Source organism: Geospiza fortis, unplaced genomic scaffold (genome assembly GCF_000277835.1).
Source record: "Geospiza fortis unplaced genomic scaffold, GeoFor_1.0 scaffold167, whole genome shotgun sequence".
NCBI lineage: Eukaryota > Metazoa > Chordata > Aves > Passeriformes > Thraupidae > Geospiza > Geospiza fortis.
The window spans coordinates 3,333,218-3,354,139 of NW_005054355.1; the positions used below are offsets into that span (position 1 = coordinate 3,333,218).

The window sequence follows — 20,922 nt, forward strand, 5'->3', positions numbered from 1 at the left end:
AATACAGATCAGTCCAACCAGTGTCCAGATAAGTAATCTGGTATTAATTGTTTCAGTAAATTATGGTACTTCAAAGGATAGAAATAATTCACTGGATTACAGTATATGTCCATTAGCTGGAAATCCAAAAGGCTGACTGATCACAGAAATTATTCTGGTCTCCTTTTAATTCTCAGAGTAGAACTAACTTAGTTGCTTAAACTGGCAGTTCCTCATAGCAGGCTTCTGTACTCTTCCAGTCTGATTTTGTCATAAAAGGCGATCACTAACGTGTCGAATTTTCAACATAAACCTAGAGACTCCATACTACACAGAATTTAAAAGAACAACTTCCTTTCCTTACAATCCTTTGTCTTAACTACAAAATCAAAACCTTAGACTTTCTAATCACTTTTCTCTTGACTCCCTAAAAAATGCAAAAAGTGTCATAAACTTCAGCTATTCCTCTCTAGTCACTTTTACTAAATTGAGGTGGATTATCTGTTTATGCTCCCTATATTGGATGGTCCCTTCCTAACATGATGCAGCTAGATGTGATAAAGTGCACACCAAGAAACAGGATTTTTAAGGTATTTTGAATTAGGGTTCAAGCCATTGCTAAAGAGAGATTGCTCCTACATATATCTGTAGCAGCTGTATGCAGCAGACATACCTTTCCTAGAAACAGCATAAAATCCCCAACTGTGTTTATGGCAGCCACTCGCAAAGCGTTTTCCACTAGGATAACAAAGGCATCCTTTGCTGAGGTGCAGAAATTGGTGCTGTTGATAGCTGTGGCTGTATACGCATTCTGAGAAAAGGAGATTGAAGATTTATTCACAGAATGATCAGGTATTTCAAATGGAGGGTGGGGAAGGTGAGGGGGTAGATACAGCTTTGAGTAAGACACATTCATCATATGATTTTAATGAACAAAATTTCCCTTGAGAGTTGTTGAATCAAGCAATATGAAACAGCTGACAGAAGATTATATGAGGTAAAGAATTACTATTCTTCTCCTCTCTTGCTCATAATTTATGCATTAACAAGTTTGTTCAAAAAAACTCATTAAACAGAATTTGCAATTCCTCTGCAGGAGGAGGTGAACAGTAGCATAGCTACAGAAATTAAATAGTTCCAAAAAAACCAATCTGGAAATATAAAAGAATCTGAGTGTCATACAAGTCAACCAAGATAATTTCTAAATACTTAACGAGACTGCATTCAAGGTTAGTGAGGACAGTTTTCAAGGATTACATTGGGGAATTTAAAATGCTTTTTTACAATTTTATCCTCTACATTTTCACCAGTAAGAAAAAATTAACAACAGTGAAAGAGATATTATGTACAAGATATTTATGTAGCTGATATTTATTTATGTGAAATTTATGGCCCATAAACCCACTTTTTCAATGGGTCTTTTACCAGGACCAGCCAGTGTGTTGCATTTTGCAACTCTTTTTGTCCTTTGTAGATGATTATGACAATTTGATGTTTTGTATAGCTTTTACACTGTGAGAATCTTAAATATTATGCATAGAAAAGCTTAATTCTCTTTTCATAGCAAAAATATTTTGAAACTCAGATGTAGTTTGACTGAGTAGACCTAAGGGGGAATTTCTCCACTAAACCACTAAACAAATTGTTAAAAAGTTGAGAAACCATGTTCACAAAGATGAATATGGGCTATTTTTTAGTTCTTGTTTATATTCCAAAGATCAGTGTAGTGATTTGCAGTGTAATTTCAGAAATGGAGACAAGACTGAAGTTCTGTCATTCAAGTTCAGTTCCAAAGTACAATACACTATGTGTCGGCATCATATTGCACTCTGGGAATATGTATACTAATATCAGCTCTTACATAAAACATAAATATGGAAAATCTTACCTGATTTAAGTATGTCAGGCACTTTTCTAGACACCAAAGGCAGCAAATGCAGGCTTTAAGCATACAGCGAGCACAAGCATTTTCCTAGAAAAGCACAGAATTTGTGTAGGAATATGTGGGAAATGTGGGAAAACATAGATAAAGAGTTTTTTGTGGAAACTAATCCCTTGTGCTTCAGTAACTGATATTCAGCCTGCTAGCTTAAGTAATCTGTACCACTCCCATGGTCCTGTAAAGTCTAAATATTCCAAGAACAATAGGATGGCTTGGGTTGGAAGACACTCCCAACACCACAGGCAGGGACACCTTCCACTAGACCAAGTTGCTCAAAATCTCATCCAGCATGACCCAGAACACTTCCAGGGATGGGATATCCACAACTTCTCTGGGTAACTTGTTCTACTGCCTCACCACCACCCTCACAGTGAAGAATTTCTTGTTACCCAGATCTATTCCAAAACAAGATTTCCATCTTCCCACATTGACTAAACAAAGCGGTAAACACATAAGGACTTGAGTTTTTATAAGAAAATGGAATCTATTTCTCTTACCTTTCCTTTGAGTTGTGTATGAATATACATAAGAATCATTCGTGGTATCTTCACTAGTGTGATAATGAAAGACCCCTTTGCTACTGTTCCTAGGTGGTAACAAACAAGGCGATTAACAGATCCCAGAATAGGAGTAAATGGTAGATTTCTTTTCTCCCTGTTGAAAAGAGAAAAAAAAATACATAGAATGATATTTAAGAAGTGCTACAAATTCTCAATAAAATAATGTACAGAAGGAATATATTATCCTCATACTAGCTTTCAGGATATATTGCTCACTCCACCCTGACAATCTGTGTAACTCACAAATTTGTCTCTAATGCAGGACAAGGATTAGGAATTGGTATGTCATACTGTTGGAGACTGCAATGTTATCGTTTATGGCTTAAGGATTTTTATGAAGGACTTTTGCCTATTATAGCAAAACTTTATAACAAAAGCTGCATGGAAGACCACCACACCCTGAATGAGCCTCCTGACTGAGGCTCTGGACTGCAAGTTGATGGAGATAAGAGAAAGTGACTCAATTCTGGGCTGGGGAAAAAAATAAAAACGTTCACGGGAGGGTTAAGCCTCACACCTTTGGGGTGGAGACCACAGCCCCAGGGCTATCAGCTGCCACACTTGCACAGGCCCTCACACTAAAGGGTGGGGGTGGGAAGGACAGGTTTTGGGTGTGTGGTGAAAAAGCCTCCGGTAAGAGGCAGTGAATGCCAATACTCTGCAGGGCAGACCTGCCCAGGTGCAGTCACCTCTTCACTCGGGAAAGCCACATCTACAGGACATCCACGTGAATGACAACAGACGGATTGTCATGGTCCATCAAAAGGTCCCCCCACAAGGGGCCCCCAGATCTTGCACTGGACCACTGCAACATGATGTAACAGATCCACAGGGTTGCAAGGGACATGTCAAACCTGCCCTCTAGGCATTCCTATATGAATATATATGAATCCATTGGATTCTATACTTTTTGGGGCGCGGGGGACCCTTGGAAGGATGGTATGTTTCTACCTAACCCCTGTCCCTCTCCCTGCTCCCCTCCCTGCTCTTTTTCTACATATTCCTTTCTTTTCTCTTTCTTTCCCTTTGCCTCTTTTAATATTAAATAAAATATATAAACTTTTTCGGTTTTTTTTGGCACCAACATCTAACCTCCTTTGGTTTTAATTAAGTTTTGGAGTATATTTTGAACCTTTCTGTGTTCGATCCATTTTATTCACAAAGACTTAATTTTCTTTGCTCTTCTCTGTTTAAATTGATTTGTAACACATATGAGTAGTGTGGTGATGCATCCCCTTTGTCCCTTCCCATCTTGGGCTGCATTATGATCTCAGAAATGTTTCTTAGGCCCCTGTCTTGACAAATAGCACCTGGGCTCAGCTCCTCAAACTTATCAGAAACACAGTCTGCTCCCAGGAACTTGTCCTGTCTATCAAGCTCCTGTTTTTAAAGGAACAGCCTTGTAAACTTATTTTTTGTGCCCAAATATCAACCTCGGTAGAACAACATTTCTGTTATTGAACTTTCAAAGAAAGTTACAGACCTGAATTGTGGACAGGATGGAAAATTACTATGACTAAAGCCAATTCTCTTGCAACCCCGTAAACTCCTGGACCACAGTGGGCTATGACCAGCACCTCCTTCTGAGTGGGACCTCTCTGAGCCACTGAACACTTAAGTTTGTGATACTCAGACGACCAACATCAAATGTTGCTGACAGAGCTTGGGCTGACACCCCACTTCTCAAGCCTCAACCCTTCACCTTTTGAGAAGGTGCGGAGGCATCTGACCTGAGCGCTTCACTGAACTTGAGAGGAATTTTTACGGGTCTCTACCTTGTACCTACACATGGGAGAGTGAATGTGCTACAGCAAATGTACTGTGAACGTTAGATAGGTAAGTAAATCAGGTTTAAGTAACTGAGTCACTGTTGTGCTCATAGTAAATTCTATACACTCTTTTGCTAAATTCATTAAATTACACTATTGATTAAGTGATACTAAGTTTAAGTGCTGTTTAACTCTTTAGGCCTAAACTGTTGGTGAAGTCTGGGGCTAAGAGTGGCAAGATGGCCTACTCTTAACCTTGTGATTCAATGAGAGGGTCCCCCTCATTTTTTTATCCTTATCCTTTCTCATCATTAGCCTTTACCATCCCCAGCTTCCACATAATTTTAGGTTTAGTCTTAGATTAACTGATTTTAGTCCTACTTTTCCTTTTTAAAGTGTTCTTTAATCATCTACTAAGTAGTAGAGTGAATCTTGTCAATGAACTCTGTCACACTTAAACTTCTATATTAACCAGCCTTTGCCAATACCTTGGCCAGTGATTCTCCAAGCAACTGGAAACACTCATTGTTGATAGGCAGTCTTACTAGCAGCTGGCTGCATTACCACTATTAAGAACTGGCAATTCCCTTAAAGCTGCATCACATGGTGTGCAATTCAAAACCTTCCAAAACAGTAAGAAACTGTGCTAATACTTTTTTAGTCAGACTACTGATAAACTTGCCTTCTCCTCTCTTGTTCTTTTGGAGATCTTCGTATAGACTTTGGAGTGGATATTATTAATTGATGAGGTAAACTCTTTGCTCAGATTTTTAAAATTTCTGATTTAGCTGTTATATCCTCAAGGTGCCAAGGGTTGAGCCTTAAAACAAGTTATTTTATGCACTGTAGCTATAATGTATTTAATTTATCAGATGAATACTCACATTCACAGTTTCAAGCCATTAATCTTTTCTACCAAGAAACTAATTTATACTCATCTCTCAAAGGATAGCACTAATTAAACATTTAAAGAACAGCTCTTCTTCTTTATTGGAAATAAAAGCATGATAATAAGCATATTAAGAAACATGTGATAACATTCAAAAAATAAAGGATCTCCCCAGCTTGGAAGAGATGAGAATTTCACTCAGAAAAGAAAACAAAAGTAGATTCTTCATTCCACAAAACTAATATCTGCATAATGTAATCCTCAGATGTTAATGATTAAAGTAGGTTTACCCTGTATTTTATTCCAATTAGCTTTCAGGGGAAGACAAATTTTACTCCCTGTTAGGCACAATCACATAAATTGCTTGAGTCTTATGCCCAGGCAAACCAAACACTTCCTCATTTTCAGGGCAAAGTCTGTAGCACAAAACACTTTGAAGCCTGTTATTGCCTGAGTTGAAAGGAATCCATCCAGGTAAAGTGAATGAGCAGTGAACAGGTATAAAACATTTCTCCATGGATAACCTCATCTCATTTGATTTGGAAAGCTGTTCATATGCAAAATAATGGGTAAGTGCAAATTAGTGCCTTTTCTGTTTTTACAAGTCACTTTTCAAATTACGGTTGTACCTTAAAATGCAAAAAGAAGATAACAGAGAGAAACGAGTATTTACTAACTTAAAATAAAATTGCTGTTAAGGAATTATAGGGTATGGATGAAATAAAAATCATTCACCCTCAGGCGACAGGAAAGACATAAACTTACAGATGAAGCACATTGCTAAGCAATCTATTTCAGTGCAGAGTTATTCTCCTTCTTCTGTATTTTCCTCATTCTGCACTCAATCTAGTTTAATTATTCACAAGATTACAGCCCTGTAACATCTTGTAATAACCTCATAGACGTATTTGATTGGTATAGTGAAGAACTTCATCATTAATAAAATAACAAAACTTCTGACAGCACAATAAATTGATTCCTTGCTTTTGATATTATTTTAAAGAGTAGGGCAGACAAGGAGTCAAATGTAGTTCAGGTACCAGCCTCAATGAAAAAGACAAAGCAATTAAACGTTTGTGATCTGAATCATGCACTTGAAAAATACCTGCATTATTCAAAAAACTGATACACAATTTAGTTCACAAGTACAGCAATAAAATACGATGCTTTAAAATTTTATGTGAATTTCTATATGGTCTTGTCAGGATCTATATATAAATGATTAATCTAATAAGATCTTAAGTAATCCTGTGAAGGAAAGATTAATGAAGATTAGTGAAGCACTGTAAATAATTTTAAGGGCACTGTTTTGCAATTAAAATAATAATCAATTGCTTTCATTATTTTTTAACCTCTATAGATCTTACCAGTATTAATTATTTAGCAAAACAGATGACCTTCCAGACTCATCCTACTTTGTAAACAACCACCCATACCTGTAGAATGTTCACAGCTTACAAGGCAAATAATACTTCAAGTTTTATATATCAAGAATACCATCTATAAATGGCAAAACAGATAGTTCAGGACTTTACATTATTTAAAAAAGGGTCAAGGCAATTTAACTGTTCCCTGGCTTTCCCAATGGACACAAATATTCTCCCCAGAAACCCTGCTGCTCATTATTTCTGCTAAGTCAATGTGTAGGCTACTCATGATAGAGCTATCTAGCTTAGCCTTACCTTGTAAAATAGTATGTTACAACAGCCCCTGCTACTGTCATCTGCTGACAGGCTAGGATAAACTCGCTGATCCAGATGAGTCCCACTACATGGTACCACCACATGTATTTCAAAGGACCTGCCATCCGAAATTCAACAAATCCTTCCTCATTTGGGACAGGACTACCTAGAAATGAATGAGGGTAAAAAGCAAAATTATGTTTACATCAATTCATAATGAAGGAAGTATATGGTATTAGCAGCTCATAACCAGTTATAGCAGAAACGTCTCTAGTTTCTACTCATAGTTTTAAATGCCACATTTACAATAAGTATAATGGTATTTGAAAAAAGTACACTAAAAAAATTCCACAACTCACCACCATCTCATAGCAAAAATTCACATAGTTAAACAGAATGGAAATCTACTTCAGTCATTCCTAATTTGGTATCAGCTCCTTACATCTAGACGTCAACATTAACAATCACTTTTGTTTTCCCTATGGTAAGCTTCTGTATCTTTAAAGCTAGTAGCAGACATATGGAGCAGCCTTAGAAATTCTAAATATGTCATTTCATATATTCAAAAATGCATTGACTCTTTGTCTAATATGAATAGCAATATAATATACAGAGACTGACAGCATGTCAGAACACTCGTAAGATAAGCTCTATTTCAATGTGTTACTGCACAGTGAGATGTTTCATCTTATACAACATTTACATGAACAGCTGATGAGATTCAGAAAAACACTGCAAGGAACTTTGTGTGTATAAAGTGCTTACCTTGAAAAGCATTGTTTTGACTTAGCACTGACAGCACCTTACTCACATTCTTAGTTATGTTTTTATACTTACATATAAAATGAATGTTTTCTTGTCAATAAGTTAACTATTGAAATAATTCTGGTTTTGGTGAACAAGGATTTGGCCTTATTTGCAGAAACGGTTTGTTTAACTGATAATAGTGATGATACTGAGTACATATAAACCAAAAAGACAAAATAGTTTTTGCAAAATCAAGGCAGGTTGAAGGGTTCTGTCAGTTAACTATAATATCAGACTACATGCTCCTACAAATTTAGTGCCTGTGCAGCGGTCTGACTCAGAAAATGAAGCACAGGGCTGAGATGTTCAGTCGTGACCATTTTCTGCACATAGCACAGCATGCAATGAAAACTAAAAATTCCATCAGTAATAAGAGCAGGAACATATGAATTCTATTGCCTCCAACCTTTGCTAAGAACTCATGATATGAAAAATATTTATCTTGTATTACTGTGAAATAGCCTTGTGACTTGAAACACTGCTACTTTTGGGTCTGTAGCAAACAACAGGTTTCAAAATTTTAAGACATTTAATAATAAATGACAGTCTCTGCTGCCTACAATGTATTGCAAAATAACAGACTGTTTAAAAAGCATCTGCTGTGGTGTTTTTTTTGCTGAAGTAACTAAGATTTGGACCTATGTGGTTGATTAATTCTAGAAGCTCTTGTCAGACCCTGAATACAAACAAAGCTTTCACCTTCTATGTACTGAAGAGCAGGCAGGAATTAGCAGTACATTGGCTGCTCTCAAAATATAATGCACAAGCAGCAGAAAAATCTCCCTATTGATTCTGGAATAATACTGGACACCTAAGTTACAAACAACTGAGAACTAAAATCACAATATTTACATTGTGGGAGACAGTATTGGGTGCAATGGCCCTTCCCTTACTGTGTACTCATCTGTGTGAGTACAATACTTGGTGACTCCAAGTTTATGCTGTCTTTAACTTGTGTGTGTAAAATTAGAGGGAACTATTTGAAAAATTGCTATAGCAGTTTTATTATTAGTATATCATGGTTTGCAGCAAGCCAACTTGCATCAAATCAAAAAGCCAGCCTAACACACCAAGCATCATGCTGGGAATGAAGACTCAAATGCACAATAACCTGAAGTCAGTGAAGCAAGCAGGAATAGAAGCACAACAAGTGGGTTTTCTTTCTTTAAGATTCCCACAGACTTTTTCGTCAACTCTGCTACAAATCATACAACAATGAAATGACAGTTATTTAAAGTAAGTGACTGCTTACCTGTAGTACCAAGAAAAAGCAGGACGGTGATCCAGTATGTCCAGAAGAGGATAAGCACAAAAAATGTCCAAAATGGCTGGAAGACTAACAGTGGCAGGTGAATGAAGACCTTGCCAGCCACGTGGAACAAGGCAATAGTGAGAGCTACTCTTTTGCGCATAATTAACATGATCAAGAACAAGATAACCTAGAGGGGGAAGTTTCCAAATCACATTTTAGAGTACTGAAACAGAATCAAGACACTCTTTCACATACTCTATCTATAAAATCACAGGATCAAAATGTAAAACCTCTATCAGCTTCTTCTGGTGATAAATTATTTTCCCAATAATACTTTTGGGGAATTCCATTCTCATAAGTATGTATTTGGAATCATCATCAGCCTTAAGCTGATGAGATAAGACCAGGTTCTGTCCTCAAATATGTTTTACAAAGCAGTGAAATCAGCCAGTTTTAACCTTTGATTACCTTTAAGAAAGGTAATTTAAAATTTATATCTGACCATGGCATGGTGGTCTTATAGGATGTATGTATATACGTGTATAATATAGGGAGTAAGAATCTAGGAGAGGGAACAGAGAGGAACTTTTGGATTAGGATGTGAAGCAACAAGAACAGAAGAGGGAGTCTACAATTCCTGTGAAGTTAGTCAAACATTGTCAATTTCCGGTAGTAAATTCAGTGACTCTGAAATTAACAGCAAGGCCCAAAGAAGATAAATTGGTTAAAATGGTGTTAGTATTTGAATTCACAATGATTTAAGAACAACTTCTTTCAGAAGTAGGCTAAGGACTTTTAAATACACTGAATTGACTAAATAGAGAATCTAAGAAAAATCTCTTTGGATTGGCAGTCCAGTATCATACCTATTCTTGGAAGTCCCTGTGGACATTTTACAGTAGATGAAAGTAGCTGCAGGCTTAGAAAGTCTCTCCTGATTTTAAATCAGATAATAGAGAACAGCTCCTAGAAAGTCTCCCCTGACTCATAATCAGGTCTTAGAGAACAATTCCTAAAAGTTAAAAAAATAACATAATGAAAGAAAATCACTTCCACAGAAATTGTGGCAGAAATAAACTGTTCCAAAATGTGTGCAATACAATGCTTTCACCTGAATAAAAAATAGAGATTAACAGGAAGACAAAAGCAGAAAATAATACCATCATTAGCAAAGCATACCGTGAAGACTGTAGCTGCAATGGCATAGATCAAGAGAGCCTGAAGATTGTCTTTGGCTATTTGGGTCTCAAGAGCACCAACAGACATTCGTTGTTTAGCATAGAGCCACCAGAGGACTCCAGTACCACCTATGTTTTAGTGAGAAAACAAGAAGGATAAATAAATGAATCCTCTGTGTGATATATACTACCTAGTCCCAGAGAAATAAAACAGTTCTTTCCTTTTAAGTCTAGTCTGGTACTGAATATTCAAAAGCACTGATGCTCAACCCAACAGGAGCTTGAGAGGAGGGAGAAGTACCTAGTTCTCCTCTGTTGCCCTCCTCTCAAGTGAATATATTCTTTTCACAGTCTCACCATACTATGACCACTTAAGAGACTTGCAGAACTTTGACTCTGTGTTTTAGGGTAAACTGCATTGAAGGACTGCTTCACAGAAAGCCCTAACAGTGAACAGCACAGCTCCCACTAGACAGGTAATAAAAGAACAAAAGGAAGAATAAAAGTTCTGTGGTAGGCTGTATGTATGAATGTATGGGTATGTACAATAATGCAGGGAGTAAGAATTTAGGAGGGAAAACAGAGACAGACCTTTGGATTAGGATGTGAAATAACAACAAAACAAGGAGTCTACTGTTCCTGGGAAGACTACAAACAACAAGCATCAGCCTGATGCTGGAAACAGCACCGTAATGATATGTAGCTAAACTTGCTTCAGACAATGTCTTGGACACCAGAAAAATATTAGTAAAAGGCACAGGAGGCAAATACAATATGAGGTATTATCTTCTCATCCCTGTTATGTTAATCCTAACCTTATGCCCAGAAAAACATTCTCCTATTCTAGCTGCCTTTCCAAGGTAGAACTTTTAGTGAACACAGATCTCCAGCCCCTCAGGGAGATAACCTTTCCTCTCTGGTACATTTCTCTTTTAATTGTCCTTCTCTGTTTTGCTGGTATTTCTGAATCAAACGCATAAGCTGAGTAGGGAGGTTGGACCTGATGAGCCTCTGTGGTCCGTTCCAACCTCACCCATTCTGTGATTCTGTGATTGCCATGTTTTTGCTGAACACATTCTGTTCAGGTCTAAAATTAAGAATGTTCTTTTGACACCTCCTAAACAAACAGTCAAGACAGAAAAAGCAGTATGTGTCATAAAAGACAGGGGTTTTATTCAATCCATTATTATAATGGATGAAACTTTTTAGAACATAGTAACAGATGCCAGTAAGATAAGTTACTCAACTATTTCACTCAACATGGTTGCTCAGCTGCTAAAGAGAATATAAATGAAAAAACCCCCATGTTTTTCCTTTTCCCTGGTCATAGATTGTAAGGCCATTAATCAGAAAACCAAAGTGATCCTGAAAAAATATAGATGGTCTGCTGATTTTTTCCATCCATTGCAGTCTTGAATTGCAAGAATTAAATCACTAGTGCTTCCTAATGTGATTATTCTATTTTTTTCTTTCTGTGCAGTCATCTGCCCAGACATTTTGGCTTAGCTACTCAGTAATAAGTAGAAAACTTTAGTTTTATGAATTTAAAAGCTAATGTGATAAAACAAGGCTATTTTCACACAAGCTACATATAATTTTGGAAGTGACAACCTTTGGTCATTTCTAAGATAGCTTGCCTGGTGGCATTTCACATATGATCTGGGTCATGCAGGTGTTTCTGAGTCATATAGAAATATAATGATTTAATTGGAATTGCTGGAGAAGCACCTTTACTTCCTCTCTTCAAGAACAGGTCTTAAAGAGCTACTCAAAGAACTGAAGCACTGATGAACATGTCAGAGTTGTAAATATATTCAGCTGCATAAGCAAGAGTCACCCTTTGATTTCTTCATGCACCAGCTGAGGCGTGGGAGTATCACCAGACACACCCAGGCTTAGCTGCCTTGCTGACCTGTTTGGAAGGCACGTTAAGAAGTAGGCATCATTTAGGGCTGTGCTACAAATGCTGTGAGCAATCTCCTGCACTGTCACCTGTGGGCTCTAGTGAGCTAGGCTGCCATAAAGACTGACTGCCAAGCAGGGTGTGCAAATATCCAAGGAGCAATGTACTCTCTGACAGAGATCTGCAATTACTAAGGTGGCATTTTGGACGTGCATCTGGAAAGGGACTCAAAAAAAAAGGCTGAAGGGAAATGCATGATCCAAGATGTGTGTGGATTGTAGCTGGGCTGAGGAAATTGAGCACAAGGATTAGAAATGGGCACTCAAAGTGGGAAACAAACAAGACTTACCAAGCGATCCCAGAATGACAAGAATTGTTAAAATCCAGACAAGTACTCTTGAAATGTACCTTATTATAACCATTAAAATCATGGACAACACTGCAAAAGAAGACAAATAAAATAAGTAGACCAATTCCCTCAAGTAGATATAGCCTTCCTAATTTTCCCACTGTACTAAGGGAACTGCCTTCCAACAGATTTTTTACAGACAGATTTCTTTTTTGAGGCTTACAAACTCACTGAATAGATAGTTAAGAAAATTAGGTACCTCTACAACTTCTGCTTTGATAATGTTGATTAAAACAAAGAGAGCATAAATACATTTACACGATACATCAAACACAAGACATAATGCATGCATACAGACAGAGATGTACTTAGACAATGACCAAACAGACAGCAAGGCATGACAGTACTTTGAGTCTGGTAACATGAGCACACCTCCTGAGGACCAGAGCAGAGTCTGTACTCAAATACACATGTCAAACCAGTGCAGTTAATGTGATATCTGTGTATTCTGAAATGTCATGCCAGTCATAAGCAAAAAACTATACAGTAGCTAAGGCTAAGTGAGTGGTGTGTACAAGTACATATTCATATTTTAATATACACACGTTTGTGTTCAGCAGTTACATGCAAGCCACTGGAACCTGGCTTTTTGAATCACAGTCTAACCCACTGTTTTAAAACAAATAATTTCTGTTTAACTATGAAATTAGGAAAAGTGTTTTTTAAATTAACTTTATGTAAATTCTGTACTAACTTCTGACTCTAACTGAACAGTAGAACTGCGAATCAGCCACTAGCTTTCAGATTTCGAATAGTTTTCTACCATTATTACCAAATACTGAAGCTGTCAAGATGTAAAAATAAACAGCTTTCAAGCTACAGTTGAAAAAAATACACAGTGGTCTTTTGTGTATGTATAGAGGGGGTTAATGGTATCTAGCATCCTCTTCTTTTTCCTTTCCTTTTCCCTTCCTTCTCACCCCCCTGCTTTTTTTAACCACAAAAGGAAACTGAAAACAAAGGACCCCTATATCTGATACAGCTTTGCAGTGTTTCTTTCTAAATAATACACCACTCATATGCATAGCTAATATCATGATACTCCCATTTTAGGATTTCAGATTTTATACTTTGTATGAGTAAAACAGACTCACTAGGAAAGCAATTTATGTCGGTGGGCAACATTCCACCTCAAACAAGATGACTTTGTTAAAGAAGCTCTTCAGTGTAGCACAAAGTGTCACTTAATAGGCTAGAGACATCTCACAGCTATAGAAACAATTCAGCATCTCTGTACTGTTGGGAATTTCCAGCTCTCCAGAAAAGGCTGAGATTTTCAAAGACCTGAAGCTTTTAATTTTGAAGGATGGGGAAGAAGGAGGTAACATACGTTGCAACAAATGGGCATCTGATTTTCTTGCTTTAACTCTTAAAGTTCTCATATCTTTGTGCAAGTATGTTAAATGAAACAAATTAAATCCCCTACATCCAACCAGAGTGTGCTACTTTGCATTTCTCAACCTGTCTTTTTTATTTGGAAAGGGTTTATTCGGACGTGAGTTGGTAGAAAATGACTACTACAAATGGGAAATGGGAATACTATTAAAAAAATTATGAAAAGATGGCTGTTCTCTTAACTATATCAAACTAATGTTGGCTAATCAACAGCCATGCATCCTCTATCTCACAATCAGTGTAAGAGAAACAAAACCAGTATATTACTTATGAATAAGTTACCCAACTCCCAAATAAAATTGTTAAAAAAAACATTCTGAATAATTTTCTAAGGGATTGTTGCTATTATACAGGTTTTTTGCTCATAATGTGGTTAGAGTGTGTTAGCAACCTCCTAATGGAGTACACTAAGAAACAGCTAGTAATGAGAAAAACAATTACCTAGTGATAACAAGCAAAGTCCCATTATAATCTCTTTGCTGGTCATAACTCCACTAATCAGCCTGTGTAAGACACTACTGTCACTGACAAAGGTGATCAGGGCCTCTGCAAACTTGGCATAGCAGGAAATGTTCACAGGAGCACAGCGATGGAAGAATGGAATAGGTGCACTGGTGACACAAGAAAAAAAAATCAGAAAAAAAAATTACTCCTACTTAATATAAATGCCACATCAACACACAAATGAAAGGTGAATAGATGCAATCATTCTACCCTTATAACATCATAACCAGAAACCATGTGTTGAATGCACAAGTGCTGTTGAAATGAGGATGATCATAATGAAAAATGAGGCAGTTCTTACAAACAACCCTATGAGGCTGGAATGTACACTCCAATAGGCTATTATTACCCTCCCACCCTTAAATGACAAGGCGCAGAAGGTATATGTTCCTATTTCCACTTAAATGTCTTTCTTTTAAGTGTCAGGTGGTGAACCAGCAGCTGAAACAATGCCTTTCACTCATTTTAAAATGGAATACTGGTCCATATTTGCAGCAAAAGAAATTGCAGAATAACAATACTCTTCTTGAGTGTGTATATTTTGCACTAAAGGACATCAGCATTCACAACTGCTGTCAAGCAAAACGAATGCATTTATTCCTAGTCTTTCCCCATACTAAGCTAGTTCTTGTATTGAATATTACAATCACAGTGTTTGTATTCATTAACTTTGTTAGAACTATGCAAAACATGCCAGGATGCCTTTATTGTTTTGAACCATTTTGGAAAGACCCTCACAAAAAACTATTGAGACTATGCACTAAACTTTGCAGAATGCTCCGAAAAACCTGCTATCAAGAGAAAGATACAAGAGAGCAAAAACTTTCCTTTAAAAGTGGGTAATTTTGTTTTCTAAATGTCTCCCCTTTAGTAGCAGTCTGCCTTGGTCATAAACTATGTCAGATCTCAAAGTGGCCTATTACATCATTTGATCAATTCCCAATTACATTTCAGACATGAATTACATGTTCCTTCCTGTAACTGGATCCAATGAAAAAAAAGTCTTTTCTATTGTTTCACCTGCCCAATCTTCCTTACTTGAAAAATTTCGGTGGACTATACCAGCAATGAACATAATCTTCTGCAGTTTCCCCAGTTCAGCAATGACCTATAAATCAACCATTTTCTGTCCTCAAGAACTATTTTTAAAGCCATGTCTTTCTAAAATTCTAGCCACCATTTTAAACACATAGTGAATAAACCAGCTGCCTTAGGCACATATTTCCCATCCATTGTTTTTCTGGGGAAAAAGGATGACACGCTGAAAACCATTAAAGTGTAACTATTCTGTAAAGAAATTGGGAGAAATTATGATCTGCCAAAAATGACCTGCCATTTCTAGGTAATTAATTCGTTAATCTTAGGTTTTTGTTGAAAGTCACTGACGATTGCAAATTTTATAGGATTACTGTGCTGAGTAGGTAAACGCATTTGAAGGTGCTCATATTGATGGTCTACTTTTGGGTAGGAATGAACACAGCAGTTAAGCACAGCAAAGTAATTGTGCATTAGTCACAGTTATTAAAAAACAAACCCATAATGATGGCTGCCCTACTTAAAAGGCAGTCCATGTATCCTCTTAGTTTCTTAAAACATAGCCTATTTTGGGATATGGCTGTTCATTATATGCCATATTACTGAAAAAGACTGACATTTGACAGGTTTATTTAATTATTAAGTGCTACAACTTTTCAGAAAGCTTAGAGCATTTGTAAGTCGTCACTACCAGCAACAAAGCCCAAATTTTGAGGTGGGAGTAGGCAAAAGAATGTTATTCCTTCATCCAAATACAAAAATATTAACTTTGAAAATGGAACTAATGGGATTAAAGTATTCTTCCAAAATATATCCCAATGAAAGAAAATGTGCTTTTTGCATCAGAGTTTATATTAGTCACCTAATATCCCTTAACCTAAATCAATTTCACTACCAATTTTAAGGTAACTATTTTCATGTGCAGTAATTAATTACTAAGTTTGTTTTAATTAATTAAAAATAGGTTAGTGGCTCCTACAAGCTTTCTTGAGTAAATGGGACTCCTGAGATACTACTTTTGAGATCTGCTTCTGCTCCAGTGGTTCTGACTGAATGAGTAGGTGAGGTAAAGTGTCCCAATAAAAAACACAATAATAGACCTATTCTCTATGACCTGCACTATTTTATATGAACTCTTGATTATATCTTGGTATGTTACCTACTGAAAAGGAAGTATTTCTAAGAATAGCAACATGATGCTTAATCATAAACAAGAACGAATAAAGTTGAAGCCAGTAGATGATGATCTCAGAAGCTGTACTTTTAAAGTATTATTCAAATGATGTTTGGAGATCCATCTGATTACTCAAATATTAGATTTCAAAGAATTTTTTCCTCTCACTACTACCCCTGTGTATGTACAGGGGTAGTACAGCAACCTGTGCGAGGGGAGGGGGATTCCAATTGGAATAACACTGGTAGCTGCTCTTTATAACCTCTACAGGGCAGTCCCTCGGCACAGCTCAGCACAGCTGGTTTACAGATAAATGCTGCAGGGGACTGGACAGGTTTACCTCCAGGGTTCTCTAAACATGCAGTCATGTCTACAGAAGCTGATCTAGACGGGGTGTGGAAGAAATACATATTGCTGAGTGCGCTGCTAGACTGCAGTACCTGGTCAAAGTTGGACGTAATACCTTGAAGATGGATGGTAAGAGTCCATTCCACAGCTGAAGGGTGTGAAGAACCCTGGTCATCAAACAGAAAACATCAAGGGACAATCTTCACACCATATGCTACCTCCATCCCATGGAACTAATGGGAATCAGAGAGTTCATAACCCTTGACAGATTGCACTGGTTTCAGCTGGGGTAGGGTTAATTTCCTTGTTTTGGATTTGTGTTGAACACAGGGTTGATAATGGAGAGATGTTTTTGTTATTGTTGTGCAGGGCCAAGGCCTTTTCTGCTTTTTCACAGCCAAGCTAGCAAGAACATTGGGGGTGTATGGGAGGCTGGGAGGAGACATAGCCAGGACAAGTGACCCAAACTGACCAAAGGGATATCCCAAACATGGCATCATGTGCAGGATATAAACAGGGGCAAAGAAGAGGAAGGAGGGCACGTTTGAAGCGATGCTGTTTGTCTTCCCAAATAACTGTTGCATGTGATGGGGCCCTGCTCTCCTGGAGATGGCTGATGCCTGCCCATGGGAAGTGATTAATTAATTCCTTGTTTTGCTTTGCTTGTGTGTGCAGCTTTCCTTCCCTTATTAAACCATCTTTATATCAACCCACAAGCTTTTTACTTTTTACCCTTCCAATTCTCTCCCCAGTCCTGCTGATGGGGAAGTGAGCAAGTGGTTGTGGGGGTCTGGGTTACTGGATGGGCTTAAACCATGACACAGATCAAATGTAACTGTTAGGTAAGTTCTTCCTGAATGCCTCAGTCTACAAGATGTTGGGCTTTCATTTGGTTGTCTCAACAGGATTACATTTCTCCTTCAAATTACACTTACTCAAAAAATTTAACTATAAAAACCTGAAAACCAGTTGTTTACAGATACAATGCTGGCCTTTTTTGCCTAGGGCATTAAGTTCAGACTCTTCAATCTCAAAAATGCTCAAACATATCATATATTTTAGTGATACCATATCAAAAAGGGAAAATACTATACCTACACAATAGTTTATTTAAAATAACATGCGGTCATTTTTATGAGGAATTTACATAACATCATTAGAGCTCTGATACATTATTCTATCCTTCTGTTTTCTTACTAAGCCATATTTATTGAGACTGAATGATGTTAGAACACACTATGAGAAGTCAATATAATTCTGGCAACAATTAGGACTAACGAGCCTTTTCAGTATGCAAGCTGGCACTGAAGTTTTCATTTGTTTTTGTATTATGGCAGTAACAGCTGGCTAGCTGGAATATAAACCTATATTGGGAATTTTTTTAAAAAAGCTAATATTCCAGCTGCCACTAATTGTCACTACAATATTAAAAAAAAAAGATTCAGTGGAGAGGCTACCACGTATACAAGAAAGACTTAAAATCAGAGTTTGTAGAACTTGTTTGTAGAACAAGTTTGTTATAACAAATATAATATTTACAAAAAATGTAACAGAAAACTATGCATAAGAAATGACTCTGAAGTTATCACTCACTACTGAGTATATTTGAGAAGCTAAATTCTGAGAAACACAACATGGTTCTTCTTGAGTTAGTGCAATTACTGACAGAAGGCTGCGAACAACACTAACACATCACTTCTTTTCTCAGCAATGCTCATCTCCACAGGTCCAGGCAGCACAGCTACAAGAGTTCATGCAGCTATGAACTTTCCAATCCTATTTCACAAACAGCAGTCTAATGTAACACTTAAAAAAATAAACCTCAAAATGATCTGTTAATAAAATACAGCCCTCTTTTTGGTATTGAACTAATACTAGTTATTTGCAGACTGAAAAAGTAAAAAATGAAGCAATTTGCATCTATCTGACTGGCTGAGGTAGGTATAAGAAGTGAATGCTGCGGAGAGCTGTGCATCCCTACACATTTTTTTCTCCCGAAGATTAAAAATGTTACATGATTGTCTCAGATCTGCATTGCTGATGGGCAGCTGGCTATAGATAGGGTGAAAAGCAGTAAAACAGCTGATACTTAGAACAGTGTCAGTCACATGAGACAAGAGAATTTGAAGATAGCAATTAAATAGTTTCAGTAACACATACACAGATAATTTGGGTTTTTCTTTGACTGTTATTTTCACTACCTTTTAAAAATTGAATTTTAGAAATATATACAATAACACAGTAAAACATCTATCTGGTAAGAGTGAACATGTGTTGGTATTTTCTAAAGAACTGTCATGATCAAAACAAATCTCTGCTCCCTCCACCCCAAATCAGACAACTTGATCATATTACCTCTCTGGAACAGGATATTTAGGACATAACTTGGCAGCCCTTGGGTCTGTTGTATATTCTGATGGCTGTAGTTCATAGCTACACAGAGTGGATCCTGTTGAAAAGTAAAAAAAAATTATTGGTACAGAAAACAAATTTTAAAAACCACTAATATTCTTTGCAAACAGCATTAAAATGGATACAGGTGCTAATTCTGCACTTCCTCATGTCATTATCACAAAGCTTTGCTATAGTTCCTCCTGTAATGTGGTAAATCAAGCCAAACACAGCTGTCAGTAAAATAAAATGACGTTCTCCATCTAGCTTTGGGTTTTCCAAAGTTTGAGTATTTGAATGCAGAAGACTAATTCACAATGTGGTGTAAAAGAGGACACAAAATACTGTGAAGCCCCCCTACCCCTACTATTCCACCATGGTTTTTTTGGATCATTTTTAATGCGTGAACATTGCATAACGTAACATTTATGATAGAAAGACAACATTCCTGTGTTTGCAGGGGTTTTTTTGTGTGTGTGTATTCAAAATACAACTCGTCTATAGATTTCAGGGACAGAAACAAAAATAACCCGAACTGAAAAAGTTGGAAAGCTGGCTGAGAAATAACAGCTCTGCATTACATATCCAAAGCTTCTAAAAAGCTGAACTCTCTCCATAAACAAATTGGTATGGCACAGTAAAGATCAAGTTGCCTATAACAAAATTCAAACAGAAATTAAGTTTTCCTTTGTACCTGACACTTGCTTAATGGAAGTGCCTTACCTAGGAGAGATTTCTTTCAATTTATCTATAATGAAGACACTGAACATCTGACCCAATGCTTCTAGGAAATCAGAAACTTCCAAATCAGATTGGAGCCCTGGTATATCAGCAATTCAGAGGCAAGGAAGCCTCCAATGATATAAGCTGCCTATCAAAAGCTTAATTTCCTTCCAAGCCTCTTTCCTAATAGATTGCTTACTTCCAAGTGCAAGGGCTTTTAATACATAGCTTTTAGTGTCCTTTTCCCCTGTGCAATACACTAAGGACTTATCTTAATAAGGACTTATCTGATTCTTAATCATCAATATAAATATTCAGTTCCTTCCGTTATGAAGTCCACTCTTCAGGAATAGTTTGTATAATAGTGTCCTGCAAGCTGGATCTGGATAATACATATACACTATTACCCAAAATAAACCAAGAATTTTGACAAACAGCTTTATCTTGGCCTGCATTACACTGAACAGAACTATTATTTGTAGAATTTGTAGAATATTATTTGCAGAAATTTTATCTATCATTGCTACATTTCTACCTCTATGAAGAGACCTCTCCTATTCACAGACTGAAAGAGCAGAGAGCGTATTTAGAGGCTTCAGCTGCTCTCTATCTAATGCAGTCTTTGGAACACTATTTAAGCACCACTTCTACAAAGTAGTTTTTTGGAAGCCAGTCCAAACCACCAAATGCACTATTGAAGAAAGATAGATCTCCTACAAAGAGAAGATAGGAGGTGAAACATCTGAAATGCATTTTCAATTATACTGTCAATATGAATCCTTATGCTTCTGCTTGCTTATGTGGAAAACATGGCATGATATAAACATAAACAGATATCACAAAAAACATTCCTTTGATCTTAGTTGTAAATGAAGTATCTAAAATGCATCTAAATCTACAGGTTTTTCTTAAAAACAGAAAGAAAATCTACATTTATTTTGCTTTGAATATGGGTCAAAAGATAAGTTATAAACGTGGTTGA

At 36.9% G+C, this 20,922-nt stretch overlaps 1 protein-coding gene across 1 annotated transcript in view; it reads right to left on the reverse strand.

The window, feature by feature from the left end:
* The window catches only part of SLC44A1 (solute carrier family 44 member 1), a 51,779-nt gene that overhangs the window by 8,222 nt on the left and 22,635 nt on the right, over positions 1–20,922 (reverse strand). The window contains exons 4-12 of the mRNA XM_005423606.2: positions 19,182–19,275; positions 14,207–14,376; positions 12,311–12,400; positions 10,060–10,187; positions 8,881–9,067; positions 6,822–6,987; positions 2,419–2,575; positions 1,868–1,951; positions 653–790 (exon numbers count right to left, since the gene is read on the reverse strand). Of these exons, the coding sequence (XP_005423663.1) occupies positions 653–790; positions 1,868–1,951; positions 2,419–2,575; positions 6,822–6,987; positions 8,881–9,067; positions 10,060–10,187; positions 12,311–12,400; positions 14,207–14,376; positions 19,182–19,275 (1,214 nt within the window). The remainder of the gene's footprint in view (positions 1–652; positions 791–1,867; positions 1,952–2,418; positions 2,576–6,821; positions 6,988–8,880; positions 9,068–10,059; positions 10,188–12,310; positions 12,401–14,206; positions 14,377–19,181; positions 19,276–20,922) is intronic.